Source organism: Salvelinus namaycush, chromosome 24 (assembly GCF_016432855.1).
Source record: "Salvelinus namaycush isolate Seneca chromosome 24, SaNama_1.0, whole genome shotgun sequence".
In the NCBI taxonomy this organism is placed as follows: Eukaryota; Metazoa; Chordata; class Actinopteri; order Salmoniformes; family Salmonidae; genus Salvelinus; species Salvelinus namaycush.
In genome coordinates this window covers 23,599,057-23,617,185 of record NC_052330.1, presented here as the reverse complement: position 1 = coordinate 23,617,185, position 18,129 = coordinate 23,599,057, and the positions used below count along the sequence as shown (strand labels likewise).

The window sequence follows — 18,129 nt, the reverse complement described above, 5'->3', positions numbered from 1 at the left end:
TTCTGAAGGCGCTGTATTAACTCTCTCACACACACACACACACACACACACACACACACACACACACACACACACACACACACACACACACACACACACACACACACACACACACACACACACACACACACACACACACACACACACACTCACTAACTTAAGACACCCCGCCCACCCAAAGACAGTGTAATGGAATGATAGCAGCACCCGTCACTGTGGAAGATAGAGGTGCAGTAGCTAGCTGTAAGTAGAATGAGCCACCCTGACTGGTGACCCAGCTCCTAGAGAGTAAAGCAACTGTCTAAACAGAGTAAAACAGAGAAGAGACTGGTGAGCTATTACACTGCAGGATACTAGCTGACGGCTGAGACACTTTCTTTTGGGTAAAGAAAACATTGGCTATAGCTTGAGTTTGAACCTTTAAGAACCTTTAACTTTCTGCTTCTATTTCCACTTCTCAGAGCAATAAGAAAGCATTAGACATTAGAGGACTAGACAAAAAGACATCAGAAGCACTTTTGATTTAGTTCTTATGAGCTACTTCACCACTGAGCCATTGTGGATGCGCTGTCTTTGCACCTATACAATAGCAGCTACAATATTATCAGTTATCAGGTATGACCATGCAATGTGCACTAGACACATTTTGTCTGGTCTAATGACTGTTATAAACTGGGTGGTTCAAGCCCTGAATGTTGATTGGCTGACAGCCATGGTATATCAGACCGTATACAACGGATATGACAAAACGTTTATTTTTACTGCTCTAATTATGTTGGTAATCAGATTATAGTAGCAATAAGACACCACAGGGGTTTGTGGTATATGGCTAAAATATCACGGCTAAGGGCCGTGTCCAGGCACTCTGCATCGCATCATGCATAAGAACAACCCTTAGCCGTAGTATATTAGCCATATACCACACCTCCTCGGGCCTTATTGCTTAAGTACACACCTCATAATGTTATATGGTCTACTGTACAGAACGTCACGCTGCTTGCTTAGCAGCTTGCTTAGCTTCCTGCTAATTCGGCTCACACCAAGGCTCAAACCCAGGACCTCTGCCTTGCTAGCACACATGACCGCCCTCCTGAAGCATCTTACCTGTCGGCGCCCCATGTGCTGGACTAGCACATATTTTATTAAATATAATCTGTATGGACTGGTGCACACTTGATGATGTCTAGTGTAGAGATGAATATGCACTTATTTGTGCCTTTATCCTTCAATGTCACGGAATAAACCTTCCAATGTTAACAGTGTGATTGCTGTCTAAATCCCTCTCAATGTCGTCACTAAAACAGCATGAGCAGTATATTACCTAACAACAACAACATCAACTGCATCTGCATCAGCACAGTAATTGTCTGTAATTATATTTTACCAGGTCTGATGACTGTAGTTTGAGTGTGATGTGATCCTCAGCCAGGTCGCTCGGAAGACGCTAGGCCAATTGTGCGCCGTCTCATGGGTCTCCCGGTTGCAGCCGGCTGTGACACAGCCCGGGATCAAACCCAGATCTGTAGTGACCCCTCTAGCACTGCAATGCAATGCCTTAGACCGCTGCGCCACTCGGGAGGCCCTCAGGTCTCTCAAGATTGACTTCCAAATTGGACGTCGGGAGATGACTTAAAAAAACATAGCTCCAGCTTCGAGGGTCACGTGTTCAATCCCAGTGGTAGGCACTTTTTTGGTTTGAGCCCTAAACTTAACCCTTAACGTGACCTGTCGGAATTAATGAAGGAGGATGCATAGCAGGAAGAGCAACGCAGTGTGTCAAAAACTCTTTGAAATTTGAAGTTTGGAGAAACATGAATAAACGTCAATAACTAAAGTCAAATTGGTAAAACCGTGAAATCTTTTAATGCACAGCGCATCTCCTATTTATGAAGAGAGTTTAACGTTATGTACAGATCAGTTTACTCTCCTTCAATAATAACTTTTAACTATAAGGGGGAAGCCAATGCTGAACTGAGGTCAGTTGTGAAGGATAGCATCATCTTACTCCAATGACATGAGGGAGTCAGATGAGGTGAGGGGAGAGAGGGAGAAAGGATTCATAGCAAAATAGTTGTCCTACTCTATCTTTCTCTACCTCCCTCCCTGCATCAGCAGAGCTGAAGTCTTTCAGGTGAAAAATGGGATGTTGAGACGCTGACTGAATAATGCAGAGGTTGTTATGAGGCAGCCAAACTCTCTCCCTCTCTGTCTGTGTGTGTGTGTGTGTGTGTGTGTGTGTGTGTGTGTGTGTGTGTGTGTGTGTGTGTGTGTGTGTGTGTGTGTCTGTGTGTCTGTGTGTCTGTGTGTCTGTGTGTGTGTGTGTGTGTGTGTGTGTGTGTGTGTGTGTGTGTGTGTGCGCGTGTGTGCGTGCGCGCGCGCGCGCGTGCGTGTGTGTCTTACAAGCAGCAGGACAGCATGCCAAACAGCAAACATGGCAGAGGTGCCAGAGTGCCCTTCTGAACTTCAGCCCAACATTCCCCCACAACCCATCTCTGTATACTTTGGAGGAGAAACTGCACATTCACATACACACACCTTTACCTTGGCTGGGAAACTAAACACATACACCCCCCCCACACACACACACACACACAAACACACACTCCAAAATCAGGGACACAACCTTACAAAATGGCAGTGTTTTATCTGATAGGGTACACCATACACAAAATCTCTGCTTCATTACAATTCAAGCATAACTGAATAAAATCAGACAGAAACATGTATAAATCTTGAGTACAAATCACAGCGGCCATTCACAAAGTTAACAAGGTCTGTTTGGTTTGTAATGGCATGGTAAATTCAGAGTGTTTTGTGAATGTTGATAAACGTTTGCCGGGTGTCACACAACACATCAGTAGGTATTATTCCAATCTGTTATGCCCTTGAACATGAAGTTCATGATGATCACACTGGATGCGTCCCAAATGACAGTCTATTTCCGATGTACTGAAGATAGGGACTGTCGTGACGTGACTATTATTAATGCGATGACTGGTATCTTATCAAATCAATTATTATTCATTATTATTACGTGATTAAATGAATCATGTAACAATTAACTCAGTAACTTGGAGCACCACGGGAAAACTTATTTAACAAGTTACTATCTCCCAAATTAAACTCTTATGAGATATATTAATATCTATAGATAACAGTCACTTTTTTACGTCTTATCAGTCTCATTTTGAACGTCATAATATTCTATAAATCTGCACGAACCCTAGTCTACATGATGACTCAGCTTACACAAATTGGCTTAATTATTTATTTACTAACTAATGAAATAATCACACAGAAATACATAAACACACACACAATATAGGTTGAATTGATTACTAACATAATGCAATGAAAAGTCCCTAGTGGACTAACCCGATATGACGGCTGGTCACTAAATGAAAGGGGTGGGGAAAGAAAGAGCGGGAGAAGGAGAGACAAAGGAATTCAACTATCGTACATACAGTTGAATAATACGCTCATCGTAAATATGGATATTTAGCACCCTAACAACCGCTCATTCAGATTTAGAAATGCAATGTACATATTTACGCTTGTATGTCTTTGTCGTCTCTCTGTTGAAATCGCCCGGATTATCCGGATACGTCAGACGTTCCAATGGTTGTTTGATAGGGAAATGTTCCTTTTTTCTCATCTTCTGTTGAGTTTCATAGACTACGTTACATGCAGAGCTGCAGGCGGTGCATGTCTAGTCTTCTTCTCTGTTTTCATTTTCAGAGGGTCTTCTCATTTTCTGGTCTTGTAGTTTTAAAACATTTCGTAAAGTGTGGACCAAATCCTCAAGTTCTCTGGTCTCAATAGTTGATTACTCAGGGTACAGCTAGATCCACTCTACACACCAGCAGTAACCCGGCATGTTTTGGTCTAATGTACATTTAGTTTGCAGTCCTTTTATGCCCTCGCCTTGGAGGCCGGTTCCATCACGTTGCCACAATGTCTGTACTCACATGGGCGTGGTTACTGACTTGGCAAAAGTCTATATGAAAAACAATTACCTCATTTAGAAGGCTAAAATCACATTTAATCATATACGTTTTACAACATTTATATGTAACTCGGACATATACATTGTGAAAGCTCTTGAGAAAGTTCCTGCAAGGTATTTACGACCTTCATAAAATGGCCAAGTCCCCCAGGAGAGGGGGGTCTTGCAACCTTTGGTTAGCCGGCACCTTTGATCTCCATCCAGGAGGGCAAGTAATGACAGGCCCTTGTCAAAAGTAGTGCACTATATAGGAAATAGGGTGCCATTTGGAATATACACGCTGTCTACTTCCTGAATATTCAATGTAATGCCAGTGACATTTTCATCCTGGAGCAGAATGCCAGTCCTATATCAGCCCAGGGGGTTTCAGAAGGCTTCCTTTATGGTTGTAGCCCAGACTGGAGCTGGGTTAGACCACACATTATGTGGCGTGGTAATCATAAAATGTACATCTATAATGCAACAGCGGTCATGTGATCATTACCATAATTACTATCCAGATCCACACACATTTCATATAGCTCATCACTCAGCTTTCTGTCTCTCTCTCACTCTCTCACTCTCTGAATGTCAAGGGCTGGAGACACTCAGACACTCGTTTTCTCCCTACTTAGCATTCTGCCTCTCTCTCTCTCTCCCACCTCCCTCCCTCTCTCTTCATCTCTCTCCCTCTCTCCCCCTCTCTCTCTCTCTAGACTGTGGGAGAGGTGTGTGTTAGACTTCCTCTCGTTCATTTACTTTACTTTGCACAAACACACACACACACACACTTCACTCGCCTTCCCATTTCTCCCATATTTGAATGAGATGGGCTATTCTCCTTCTCCCTGACAGGCAGCGTTGAGGATGGTGGCAGACATAATCTACTAGAACCAATATCTGCTGTCGTGGAGAATGATATTCTGTTTACAGAATGAGACAGAGATATCTCTTTCACACAGGCACCACCATTGGAACGACATGTGGAGAATGATATTCTGTTTACAGAATGAGACAGAGATATCTCTTTCACACAGGCGCCACCATTGGAACGACATGTGGAGAATGATATTCTGTTTACAGAATGAGACAGAGATATCTCTTTCACACCGGCGCCACCATTGGAACGACATGTGGAGAATGATATTCTGTTTACAGAATGAGACAGAGATATCTCTTTCACACAGGCACCACCATTGGAACGACATGTGGAGAATGATATGCTGTTTACAGAATGAGACAGAGATATCTCTTTCACACAGGCGCCACCATTGGAACGACATGTGGAGAATGATATTCTGTTTACAGAATGAGACAGAGATATCTCTTTCACACAGGCGCCACCATTGGAACGACATGTGGAGAATGATATTCTGTTTACAGAATGAGACAGAGATATCTCTTTCACACAGGCGCCACCATTGGAACGACATGTGGAGAATGATATTCTGTTTACAGAATGAGACAGAGATATCTCTTTCACACAGGCGCCACCATTGGAACGACATGTGGAGAATGATATTCTGTTTACAGAATGAGACAGAGATATCTCTTTCACACAGGCGCCACCATTGGAACGACATGTGGAGAATGATATTCTGTTTACAGAATGAGACAGAGATATCTCTTTCACACAGGAGCCACCATTGGAACGACATGTGGAGAATGATATTCTGTTTACAGAATGAGACAGAGATATCTCTTTCACACAGGCGCCACCATTGGAACGACATGTGGAGAATGATATTCTGTTTACAGAATGAGACAGAGATATCTCTTTCACACAGGCGCCACCATTGGAACGACATGTGGAGAATGATATTCTGTTTACAGAATGAGACAGAGATATCTCTTTCACACAGGCGCCACCATTGGAACGACATGTGGAGAATGATATTCTGTTTACAGAATGAGACAGAGATATCTCTTTCACACAGGCGCCACCATTGGAACGACATGTGGAGAATGATATTCTGTTTACAGAATGAGACAGAGATATCTCTTTCACACAGGCGCCACCATTGGAACGACATGTGGAGAATGATATTCTGTTTACAGAATGAGACAGAGATATCTCTTTCACACAGGCGCCACCATTGGAACGACATGTGGAGAATGATATTCTGTTTACAGAATGAGACAGAGATATCTCTTTCACACAGGCGCCACCATTAGAACGACATGTGGAGAATGATATTCTGTTTACAGAATGAGACAGAGATATCTCTTTCACACAGGCGCCACCATTGGAACGACATGTGGAGAATGATATTCTGTTTACAGAATGAGACAGAGATATCTCTTTCACACAGGCGCCACCATTGGAACGACATGTGGAGAATGATATTCTGTTTACAGAATGAGACAGAGATATCTCTTTCACACAGGCGCCACCATTGGAACGACATGTGGAGAATGATATTCTGTTTACAGAATGAGACATAGATATCTCTTTCACACAGGCGCCACCATTGGAACGACATGTGGAGAATGATATTCTGTTTACAGAATGAGACAGAGATATCTCTTTCACACAGGCGCCACCATTGGAACGACATGTGGAGAATGATATTCTGTTTACAGAATGAGACAGAGATATCTCTTTCACACAGGCGCCACCATTGGAACGACATGTGGAGAATGATATTCTGTTTACAGAATGAGACAGAGATATCTCTTTCACACAGGCGCCACCATTGGAACGACATGTGGAGAATGATATTCTGTTTACAGAATGAGACAGAGATATCTCTTTCACACAGGCGCCACCATTAGAACGACATGTGGAGAATGATATTCTGTTTACAGAATGAGACAGAGATATCTCTTTCACACAGGCGCCACCATTGGAACGACATGTGGAGAATGATATTCTGTTTACAGAATGAGACAGAGATATCTCTTTCACACAGGCGCCACCATTGGAACGACATGTGGAGAATGATATTCTGTTTACAGAATGAGACAGAGATATCTCTTTCACACAGGCGCCACCATTGGAACGACATGTGGAGAATGATATTCTGTTTACAGAATGAGACAGAGATATCTCTTTCACACAGGCGCCACCATTGGAACGACATGTGGAGAATGATATTCTGTTTACAGAATGAGACAGAGATATCTCTTTCACACAGGCGCCACCATTGGAACGACATGTGGAGAATGATATTCTGTTTACAGAATGAGACAGAGATATCTCTTTCACACAGGCGCCACCATTGGAACGACATGTGGAGAATGATATTCTGTTTACAGAATGAGACAGAGATATCTCTTTCACACAGGCGTCACCATTGGAACGACATGTGGAGAATGATATTCTGTTTACAGAATGAGACAGAGATATCTCTTTCACACAGGCGTCACCATTGGAACGACATGTGGAGAATGATATTCTGTTTACAGAATGAGACAGAGATATCTCTTTCACACAGGCGCCACCATTAGAACGACATGTGGAGAATGATATTCTGTTTACAGAATGAGACAGAGATATCTCTTTCACACAGGCGCCACCATTGGAACGACATGTGGAGAATGATATTCTGTTTACAGAATGAGACAGAGATATCTCTTTCACACAGGCGCCACCATTGGAACGACATGTGGAGAATGATATTCTGTTTACAGAATGAGACAGAGATATCTCTTTCACACAGGCGCCACCATTGGAACGACATGTGGAGAATGATATTCTGTTTACAGAATGAGACAGAGATATCTCTTTCACACAGGCGCCACCATTGGAACGACATGTGGAGAATGATATTCTGTTTACAGAATGAGACAGAGATATCTCTTTCACACAGGCGTCACCATTGGAACGACATGTGGAGAATGATATTCTGTTTACAGAATGAGACAGAGATATCTCTTTCACACAGGCGTCACCATTGGAACGACATGTGGAGAATGATATTCTGTTTACAGAATGAGACAGAGATATCTCTTTCACACAGGCGCCACCATTGGAACGACATGTGCGGATGTTTGTTCTCCCTCCTCCCTTACGCAATCAAATCAAATCAAATATTATTTGTCACATGCGCCGAGTACAACAGGCTCACTTACTTATTTCACCTTACCATGAAATGCTTACTTACACGCCTTTAACCAACAATGTAGTTCAAGAAATAGAGTTAAGAAAACATTTACTAAATAAACTAACGTAAAAAAAATCGAATCAAAAAGTAACACAAGAAAATTACATAACAATAACGAGGCTTTATACAGGGGGTACCGGTACCAAGTCAATGTGCAGGTTAGTCGAGGTAATTTGTATGCACAGTGTTGTATAGACCAGCCGTCTATTCCAGATAGATATAGCTAGTTCTTACAGAGTCTAACTATGTACCAGGAGATAGAGGTCACCACATAACACTGACAGCTGCAGAGAGACAGAGGGAAAGGAAATACTATATGTAATATTGTGCACAGTAAACGGCTTGGTGGATATAGGTATTCCATAAAGGACCTGGGTAGGAGAGAGGGTGATGTATCTCACAAATAGATGGTATTCATCTATATAACTTTATGAATGAGTAATGGAGCATAATATCCTCAAAGCGTGTGCTTTTCATTTTTCTGTATCATCGCTTATTTTTTGTTCATCTTCTCAATGTTGTGAAAGGAAATGTATGTAACAACATCAGCCTGAATATATTGGTTTGCATTTCGCCTACACTTCTCTTGAATTGCTGTAATGTTCTAATGAATATCTTATCTGATACATTCAACCTTTTGTGTGTTTGAGTCTCTCCGAGCGGTTTTCATTTGCAACAGCTATCAGCGTCCGTTAGTCCCATCCGTTCGCTCCAACACACCTTGAACAGACACTTAGTCTGGTTGTTGCTCAGGTTACAGTTTCACCAGTTAGTCGTAATGTCTCAAATCATCCATCTACCCTGTTCAGAGAGACACGGCGCTTTGCGGCCACCAGAACCTCTTTTTCACCAATTTTTTTCTTCCAATTCATTAAAGAAGTGTAGCTAGTCACTTTTAGGAGCTGATTTTAGGTCTAATTGTAAAAGGAAGAGAGATAGAGGGGGGAGGGATGCCCACTGATACTTCTCGTCCACGACTCTCTCTCTCTCTCTCTCAACCATACACCAAAATAGCCCCTCGCATGGAGAGCAGAGGATGCTCCGCCAACGTATTGAGGGAATGATTACAGAAGACAGCCAATGGATTCGCCATCTCATTAACCCGGCATCTGGATGCCTGCAATTTGCTACTTCCCCCCATTCCCCCTCCTTTATCCTTTCCTTTCTCTTAGCAGAGAACGAAAGCAAATTGCTTATCTTTGACATAATGGGACTATTTCTACCCGTAGATGGATAAACACAACAGTGTTTGGGAGTTTGGCAGTGCGGCATTGTAATCAAGCTGGGACAATGATTACTGCCACGGCAACTGGGTGAAATTAATCCACAGCCCTCTGACACGATGGGCTGACGGACTCAAAGCCACATGGGTGCTGATCATTCTCTCTATGTCTCTTTATCTCTCTCTGTTTGCTCCCTCTCTTTCTCTCTCTATATCTCTCTCCCTTCCAAATGACTGGCGTAGATTATGTGAAGAGAGGGAGGGAGGGAGATAGATAGAGAGGGAAGAAGAGGTGTTGAGGTAGAGAAAGAGACGGGGAGATAGAGTGAGTCGTTGGGAGAGAGAGGGAGGGGTTGGGAGAGAGAGGAAGGTGTTGGGAGAGAGAGGGAGGGGTTGGGATAGAGAGGGAGGGGTTGGGAGAGAGAGGGAGGGGTTGGGAGAGAGAGGGAGGGTTGGGATAGAGAGGAAGGTGTTGGGAGAGATGTGTGTGTATCTTGGGGACAATGGACACATTTCCATATCATAAAACTCATGTCGTATACAGTGCCAATGTTTATGATTACTATGTTTCATGTACAGTTATAAGATGACATGGCGTCATACCCTGGGTTGTTCTGAACAGAATGAGCCTGTATGACTATTATGAAGAAACTTCCCCACAGCACAAGCACCTGAATGCACTCAGGGCTCCTTTCTATGTGCACCAAAATGATGATCTGTTTCCCTGAATTGCATTGTGAAAGCCTAACACTGTAAAATCATATTTTATAACTTAGCCAGTCATTTTGGCAATAGATCGAGCTTTTAAATGATGCCCACCTCACTCGGACCATTTTTGGACCATTTTTGAATTTCCTTAACAACAGCAGTAATTGTGGAGGGCGGGGATGCAGGGCTGTGTTCCAAACAAAACAACTACAAGTGTGATGCTCTAGTTGTAAAGAGGTGTGGCCACTTGGAGACACCAGTTACTCCTCTCACTCAAATCCTTTTTACAGGAATATTGTTATTATCATGTTACCTTATGTATCCAAATTATTTTCAGATTTCGTTATCAACAAATGCGGCAAAAACTACAGAAAATGTAAAATGCACACTGTAATGTTTGGATTCAGTCTTGTGTGAACTGTTGTTTCCTCACCTTTTGGTATAATAATTTTCCCATAATCTCCAAACTTTTCCCTTTTAATTTCTATCATGGTTATGCATAGGCATTTCATATTTATTCTGTACAAAACATTTACATTTAGCCCTATCCACATAGGCAAATTCCCACGAGTCTAAAGGGATAACATTCTCCATGCTGCCTTTCTGAAGAAGAGTTTGTATGACTCACTTGTCATGTCTGATGTACAGTGCTTGAGTAAACGATATGACATGACCCCTCTTTCTCTCTATCTCTCTATCTCTCTCTTTCTCTCTCTCTCTGTCTATGTCTCTCTCTGTATGAGGCCTGTGACATCTCTCCCTCTGTTTCTGTTTTTTTCCCTCCCTCTCTCCCTCTCTCCCTCTCTCTCTCTCCCTCTCTCTCTCTCCCTCTCTCTCCCTCTCTCTCTCTCTCTCTCTCTCTCTCTCTCTCCCTCTCTCCCTCTCTCCCTCTCTCCCTCTCTCCCTCTCTCCCTCCCTCTCTCTCTCTCTCTCTCCCTCTCTCCCTCCCTCCCTCCCTCCCTCCCTCCCTCCCTCCCTCCCTTTCCCTTGCTCTGTCGCTCTCTGTCTTTGTCCCTTTCGCTCTCTCTTGCGTCTGAAACGTGAAGAACTCAACATGTATGACTCGCTGGTCATGACTGAGTGGGAGTGAGAGAGGCCAGTGACTTAAAAAGGTTTAACTTGCTGCCACAGAGCGTTGAGCTGTATATGGACATATTCACTTGCCTGCGAACCACCCGTTTCACCTTCAATTGCAAACCCTAACAAATCTGTAGCGGAGCCAGTACCATGGCGTACACACACACACACCTCCTGCGGGCTCTGTAGGTAAGCTTTACAACCATCAGAGTGTGACTCCTGAAGGTAATTGCGGTGTAGTTGACATGCCCCAATCAGGTTCTGCATTCAGAGACACGTGCTCCTGTGTTCCTCCATTGAGTGAATTGGGCAGAGAGAAGGGAAGAGCTGGAGTTAAGATGTAGGATTCATACTAACACACAGTACACACACATTCAAGCGAGCATGCGCACACACACGCACATGAATACACTCCCAGATACGCACACATGCACGCACACACACATACATACACACCATCCTACCGTCTCCATAATAAATCTGTGTATTTATTTAGAGCAGTTTGCTCTGCCAAAATGAATCCAGTCAATCGCTCTGTCTGTAATGGAATGACGCACAAACACAACACACACTGTAACGTATCTGTGTGTGTTTGCCTATGTTTGTGTGTGTGTTTGTGTGTGTGTGTGGAGGGGGGGGGGGGGGGGGGGGGGGGGGGCAGCGTGCTCCCTGGTTAGGCCCTGGTTCTGCGGTATAGCCCAGAGGGGGACAGGACGATGCTGGGAGTCTGATTTAGAGCCAATGAATCCATCGATTAACATCTCCAATTCAGTGCCTCATATCATTTCTTTACGGTTAGCGGTGGAATAGTTGTACAAAATGAGATTAGAGCTCAGTCGCTGCCTTCTTCGTATGCGCAAAAGGTCATCTGTCATCGTCGAGGAGTTTTTAGCATGAGGGCATATCTTGCATTGTTTTTTCTTCATCATTTCCATTTAAATTGCCTGTTTGCGTCGAGAACTGATTGCATCTCAGAGAGAGATGAGAGGGGAAATGGACTAACCCCCTTATAGTTTGTTTGAGTGTGCAAATTGACATAATCTTAAAAAAGCGAGAATTAACATGCTAAAAGACAGTCAGAGTTATGATGAACACCCATTGCCAAGGCTTAATTCGTCAGGCGATTAAGATGATTAACTTTGAATCCATTTATTCAACCACGAGCACTTTGCTCAAATAGCCAACTGTTAGGCAGATGGGAAAAACTTCTCTCTGATGTGTTGGGAAACAGAGACATTATTTAACTGAGCTCCCGTTAGGGACAGGAGGGCAACTAAATATTATCTTAAGGAGTGATGGCATCAGTGATGGGTTTGCAGAGGATATTAGGGATTCTTTGCAGACCTTTCTGTCTCCTACAGGACTGTCACTTTGAAGGCTATGCATGCTACATCAGTGATTAGGAAAGTCAATGTGCCCTTGTGTGTGTGTGTGTGTGTGTGTGTGTGTGTGTGTATGCGTTAATGCTTGAGTGAGGACCTTTGAGGTTTTCCCATGAGCAGTCAGTGTGTGACATGTACCTGTGATTTGAGTCACTGTGTAGTTATCCTACTGTCTCCTGCATTCCACCTACAGTCAGTAACACAATAGAAAAGGTCTATGTACAGTGTGTGCAAATGTAGTACGATTAGGGAGATAAGGCAATAGCTAGGAGAGTAAATTCAGTCCGTAGATGGAAAGTGAGATTAAAATATATACGAAAAAAACGAGGAAAATTATTATTTACACGGGACAAGACAAAAGACACGTCCGACTGCTACGCCATCTTGGAATAAGTACATGTCAATTACAGAGGCTCTGAACTAAGTGTGACCTTTGAACTTTTCACCATTATTACTACACTTGACACTTACATGTGACTTCTGCTATCAGAATACAAATATCTCATTGAAAAGAAGGGTCTAGACACACAAAAGTTGCATTGTGGTCTGATTGTGTTCAGATCTGGCTGACCACTTCAGGAGCTGGTCAGGGACGCTTTGTGTGCGGATTTCTCCTCAGTCTGGACTGTAATCAGGCTACATTAAGAGCATACATTAGGCGACGTCATCAGCACTCGGAAGTCTCCAGAAAAGGTTTGTTTTTGGGAGCGAAAGACACTTTTTTTCATTAAATGTTGGAGAAAATATGTTCCTAGCGTGTGAGGAACGTGTTTGCTGGCTTTAAAAATGCTAGCCAGCTAGCCTAATTAGAAAAGCTGTGTTTTATTTGTCTAGAGGTATGCTAACCTGTTTGCAAGCGCTTTAGCTTTGCTAGCTAGCTGGCTAGTTACAGAGTTTAGCTGGTTAATTAGCTCAGTAGTTTGCTACAGCCATCAAGGTGTTGTTGTGTTATTATTGAAAGGTTGCTGGATCGACTGCCCCTGAGCAAGGCAGTTAACCCTCTGTTCCCCAGGCACCGAAGACGTGGATTTCGATTAAGGCAGCCCCCCGCACCTCTGATTCAGAGGGGTTGGGTTAAATGCGGAACACACATTTCAGTTGAAGGCATTCAGTTGTACAACTGACTAGGTATCCCCCTTTCCCTATCAGATGTAGCCTGTTCCACCATTTGCAGAATGCATTCAGGTATTTTAATATAGCGGGGAAAAGGGAATTCGTACACACTCTGGACACGGTAGACACATTCAAATGTAGGTGTAGATGCATGACATATTCAGAATTCCATGATCAGAATACAACAGCTGCATGAACTGTCATTCAAATTGTTTGTTTCACATGTAAGAAAACTCCACGTGAAAATCTCACTTTCACATGTAGATTGAAATTGTGTTATTCTCCTCACATGTGAAAAGGTGGTGTTAACATGTTGCAGTAGCAATTTACACATCTGAAATTGTTAATTCTGTAATGCCATTCTGTAAAAAGTTAACTTAGCCTACAATTAAAGTGCGTTCAAAAGAAGTATTTGTTATTTCTGAGCCATCCATTTGGAGTGTTACCGTTGCAGGCTCACGCCTCTCTTCTTCATATGTTGGTCAGTGACCGCTGGAAGAAGTATTTGTTATTTCTGAGCCATCCGTTTGGAGTGTTACCGTTGCAGGCTCACGCCTTTCTGAGCCATCCATTTGGAGTGTTACCGTTGCAGGCTCACGCCTTTCTGAGCCATCCATTTGGAGTGTTACCGTTGCAGGCTCACGCCTTTCTGAGCCATCCATTTGGAGTGTTACAGTTGCAGGCTCACGCCTTTCTGAGCCATCCATTTGGAGTGTTACCGTTGCAGGCTCACGCCTTTCTGAGCCATCCATTTGGAGTGTTACCGTTGCAGGCTCACGCCTCTCTTCTTCATATGTTGCTCAGTGACCGTTGGAAGAAGCCCAGTGAAAAGAACAGAGAAGCTAGATCTCCGTGTCTCCGTATTTACCCTGTTAAACATGTTGTTATTAATGATGTCAGAATTAACCAGTGAAAAGAACAGAGAAGCTAGATCTCCGTGTCTCCGTATTTACCCTGTTAAACATGTTGTTATTAATGATGTCAGAGTTAACCAGTGAAAAGAACAGAGAAGCTAGATCTCCGTGTCTCCGTATTTACCCTGTTAAACATGTTGTTATTAATGATGTCAGAGTTAACCAGTGAAAAGAACAGAGAAGCTAGAGCTCCGTGTCTCCGTATTTACCCTGTTAAACATGTTATTATTAATGATGTCAGAATTAACCAGTGAAAAGAACAGAGAAGCTAGATCTCCGTGTCTCCGTATTTACCCTGTTAAACATGTTGTTATTAATGATGTCAGAATTAACCAGTGAAAAGAACAGAGAAGCTAGATCTCCGTGTCTCCGTATTTACCCTGTTAAACATGTTATTATTAATGATGTCAGAGTTAACCAGTGAAAAGAACAGAGAAGCTAGATCTCCGTGTCTCCGTATTTACCCTGTTAAACATGTTATTATTAATGATGTCAGAATTAACCAGTGAAAAGAACACAGAAGCTAGAGCTCCGTGTCTCCGTATTTACCCTGTTAAACATGTTATTATTAATGATGTCAGAGTTAACCAGTGAAAAGAACAGAGAAGCTAGATCTCCGTGTCTCCGTATTTACCCTGTTAAACATGTTATTATTAATGATGTCAGAGTTAACCTCAAGTTCACTTTTTGGGAGAAAAAAAAAAGACATCAGAATTCACAGAAAACATACAGTCCCGTGTAGCTCAGTTGGTAGAGCATGGCGCTTGCAACGCCAGGGTTGTGGGTTCGATTCCCACGGGGGGCCAGTACAAAAAAGTATGAATGTATGTACTTGTAAGTCGCTCTGGATAAGAGCGTCTGCTAAATGACTTAAATGTAATGTAAATGTATAAAACAAGACATCATCTATACAGCTAAAAACAACAAAGCGATGTCAAAACAAGGTGACTTTGAGGTTAAAGAAAATGTGTTTATCAATTTACCAGATTTTGCTAACTGTTACTTTGGACAAAATCAAGATGTAAATATTATTGTAATCTTAAATTACAGCTCAATTTGAGCAAATTATGAATTCATAATGAATTGTGATTAATCAAAGCAAATCATGCGATTAACTCGATTGAAATGTTTTATCCTTTGACAGCCCTAGTTGACCTTAAAATTTGAAAATGCACATGTGAAAGTGTAGCGGACATGAGTCGGTCATGTTTGCTCATGGTCACGTGATGAGGTAGCCCCACCTGCGACTACAAAATGTGTATTTTCACTCTTGTTCGTATGGTCAAGACGTTGCCTACTCCCATTGGAGATTCTGGTTCTAATCCTGACAGTTACAAAAGCATACGTGAAACATTGGGAAATCAGATGTGTATGAGTAATGTGAAAAAAATTGGAATTTTTCACGTGATTTGTTCACGTGAAAAGTATGTGTGAAACATCACACGTGTCCAAAAGTGTCTGACTATATATATAAATATATAGACTACAGTTCAAATGTTTGGTGTCACTCAGAAATGTCCTTGTTTTTGAAAGAAAAGCAAATTTTTTGTCCATTTAAAATAACATCAAATTGATTAGAAATACAGTGTAGACATTGTTAATGTTGTAAATGACTATTGTAGCTGGAAATGGCAGATTTTTAATGGAATATCTACATAGGTGTTCAGTATCTGGAGCATCGGCATTTGTGGGTTCGATTACAGGCTCAAAATGGCCAGAAACAGTCTATTCTTATTCTGAGAAATTAAGGCTATTCCATGCGAGAAATTGCCAAGAAACTGAAGATCTCGTACAACGCTGTGTACTACTCTACTAAGAGGACAAGTACATTATAGTTTTTAGTTTGAGAAACAGACGCCTCACAAGTCCTCAACTGGCAGCTTCATTAAATAGTACCCGCAAAACAGTGAAGAGGCGACTCCGGGATGCTGGCCTTCTAGGCAGCGTTCCTCTGTCCAGTGTGTGTGTTCTTTCGCCCATCTTAATCTTTTCTTTTTATTGGCCAGTCTGAGATATTTTCTTTGCAACTCTGCCTAGAAGGCCAGCATCCCGGAGTCGCCTCTTCCCTGTTGACGTTGAGACTGGTGTTTTGCGGGTACTATTTAATGAAGCTGCCAGTTGAGGACTTGTGAGGCTTCTGTCATTTACAACATTAACAATGTCTATACTGTATTTCTGATCAATTTGATGTTGTTTAAATTGACAAAAAATTATATTTTCTTTCAAAAACAAGGACATTTCTAAGTGACCCCAAACTTTTGAACAGTAGTGGAAAAAAACGTGGTGTTGATCATCGATAATGCAAATGTCTTATTGGTTAGGTAGCCATTCAATTGATCTCTCAATGGATTCATTACTTGCCTGATGTATTTATTGATTGATTGATCAATAGATTTTCCTCTCCTCTTCCCCTGTTCCTCTCTGTCTCCAGTCCTGGATGACCCTGTAGTGACGGTGCACCAGAGTGTAGGAGAGGCCAAAGAGCAGTTCTACTATGAGAGGACGGTGTTCCTGCGCTGCATGGCTAACTCCAACCCCCCTGTCCGCTACAGCTGGCACCGCGGACGAGATGTCCTCTCACAGGGCTCTGACAAGGGAGTGGAGATCTACGAACCATTCTTCACACAGGTAAGAATGAGACAATATACTATAGACCTACCTAATGTCTATAGGTAAGTCTATAAGGCGGGTATATGGAGACATCTCAGTACTTTACACTCTGGATGGGTATGGGTAAGTTTATAGGGTGGAGTATGTAGAGACATCTCAGTACTTTACACTCTGGGTGGGTATAGGTAAGTCTATAGGGCGGAGTATGTAGAGACATCTCAGTACTTTACACTCTGGATGGGTATAGGTAAGTCTATAGGGTGGAGTATGTAGAGACATCTCAGTACTTTACACTCTGGATGGGTATAGGTAAGTCTATAGGGCGGAGTATGTAGAGACATCTCAGTACTTTACACTCTGGATGGGTATAGGTAAGTCTATAGGGTGGAGTATGTAGAGACATCTCAGTACTTTACACTCTGGATGGGTATAGGTAAGTCTATAGGGTGGAGTATGTAGAGACATCTCAGTACTTTACACTCTGGATGGGTATAGGTAAGTCTATAGGGCGGAGTATGTAGAGACATCTCAGTACTTTACACTCTGGATGGGTATAGGTAAGTCTATAGGGTGGAGTATGTAGAGACATCTCAGTACTTTACACTCTGGATGTGTATAGGTAAGTCTATAGGGCGGAGTATGTAGAGACATCTCAGTACTTTACACTCTGGATGGGTATAGGTAAGTCTATAGGGTGGAGTATGTAGAGACATCTCAGTACTTTACACTCTGGGTGGGTATAGGTAAGTCTATAGGGCGGAGTATGTAGAGACATCTCAGTACTTTACACTCTGGATGAGTATAGGTAAGTCTATAGGGTGGAGTATGTAGAGACATCTCAGTACTTTACACTCTGGATGGGGAGATATGTATTTAAATAATGAGGGTGTGCCCAGAGACTGCTAGTCGAAAGAGAGAGGGGAAAATGGGAGTGGGAATGAGAATGAAGGAAGGAAAGAAAGAGAGAAAGAAAGAAAGAAGTAGGAGAGAGAGCAAGACACAGAGTGGGCTA

The 18,129-nt window shown here is 42.5% G+C and overlaps 1 protein-coding gene across 1 annotated transcript in view; it reads left to right on the top strand.

Moving 5' to 3' along the window:
* The window catches only part of LOC120019360 (MAM domain-containing glycosylphosphatidylinositol anchor protein 2-like), a 261,309-nt gene that overhangs the window by 57,281 nt on the left and 185,899 nt on the right, over positions 1-18,129 (top strand). Inside the window, exon 4 of the mRNA XM_038962652.1 lies at positions 16,939-17,135. Within this exon, the coding sequence (XP_038818580.1) occupies positions 16,939-17,135 (197 nt within the window). The remainder of the gene's footprint in view (positions 1-16,938; positions 17,136-18,129) is intronic.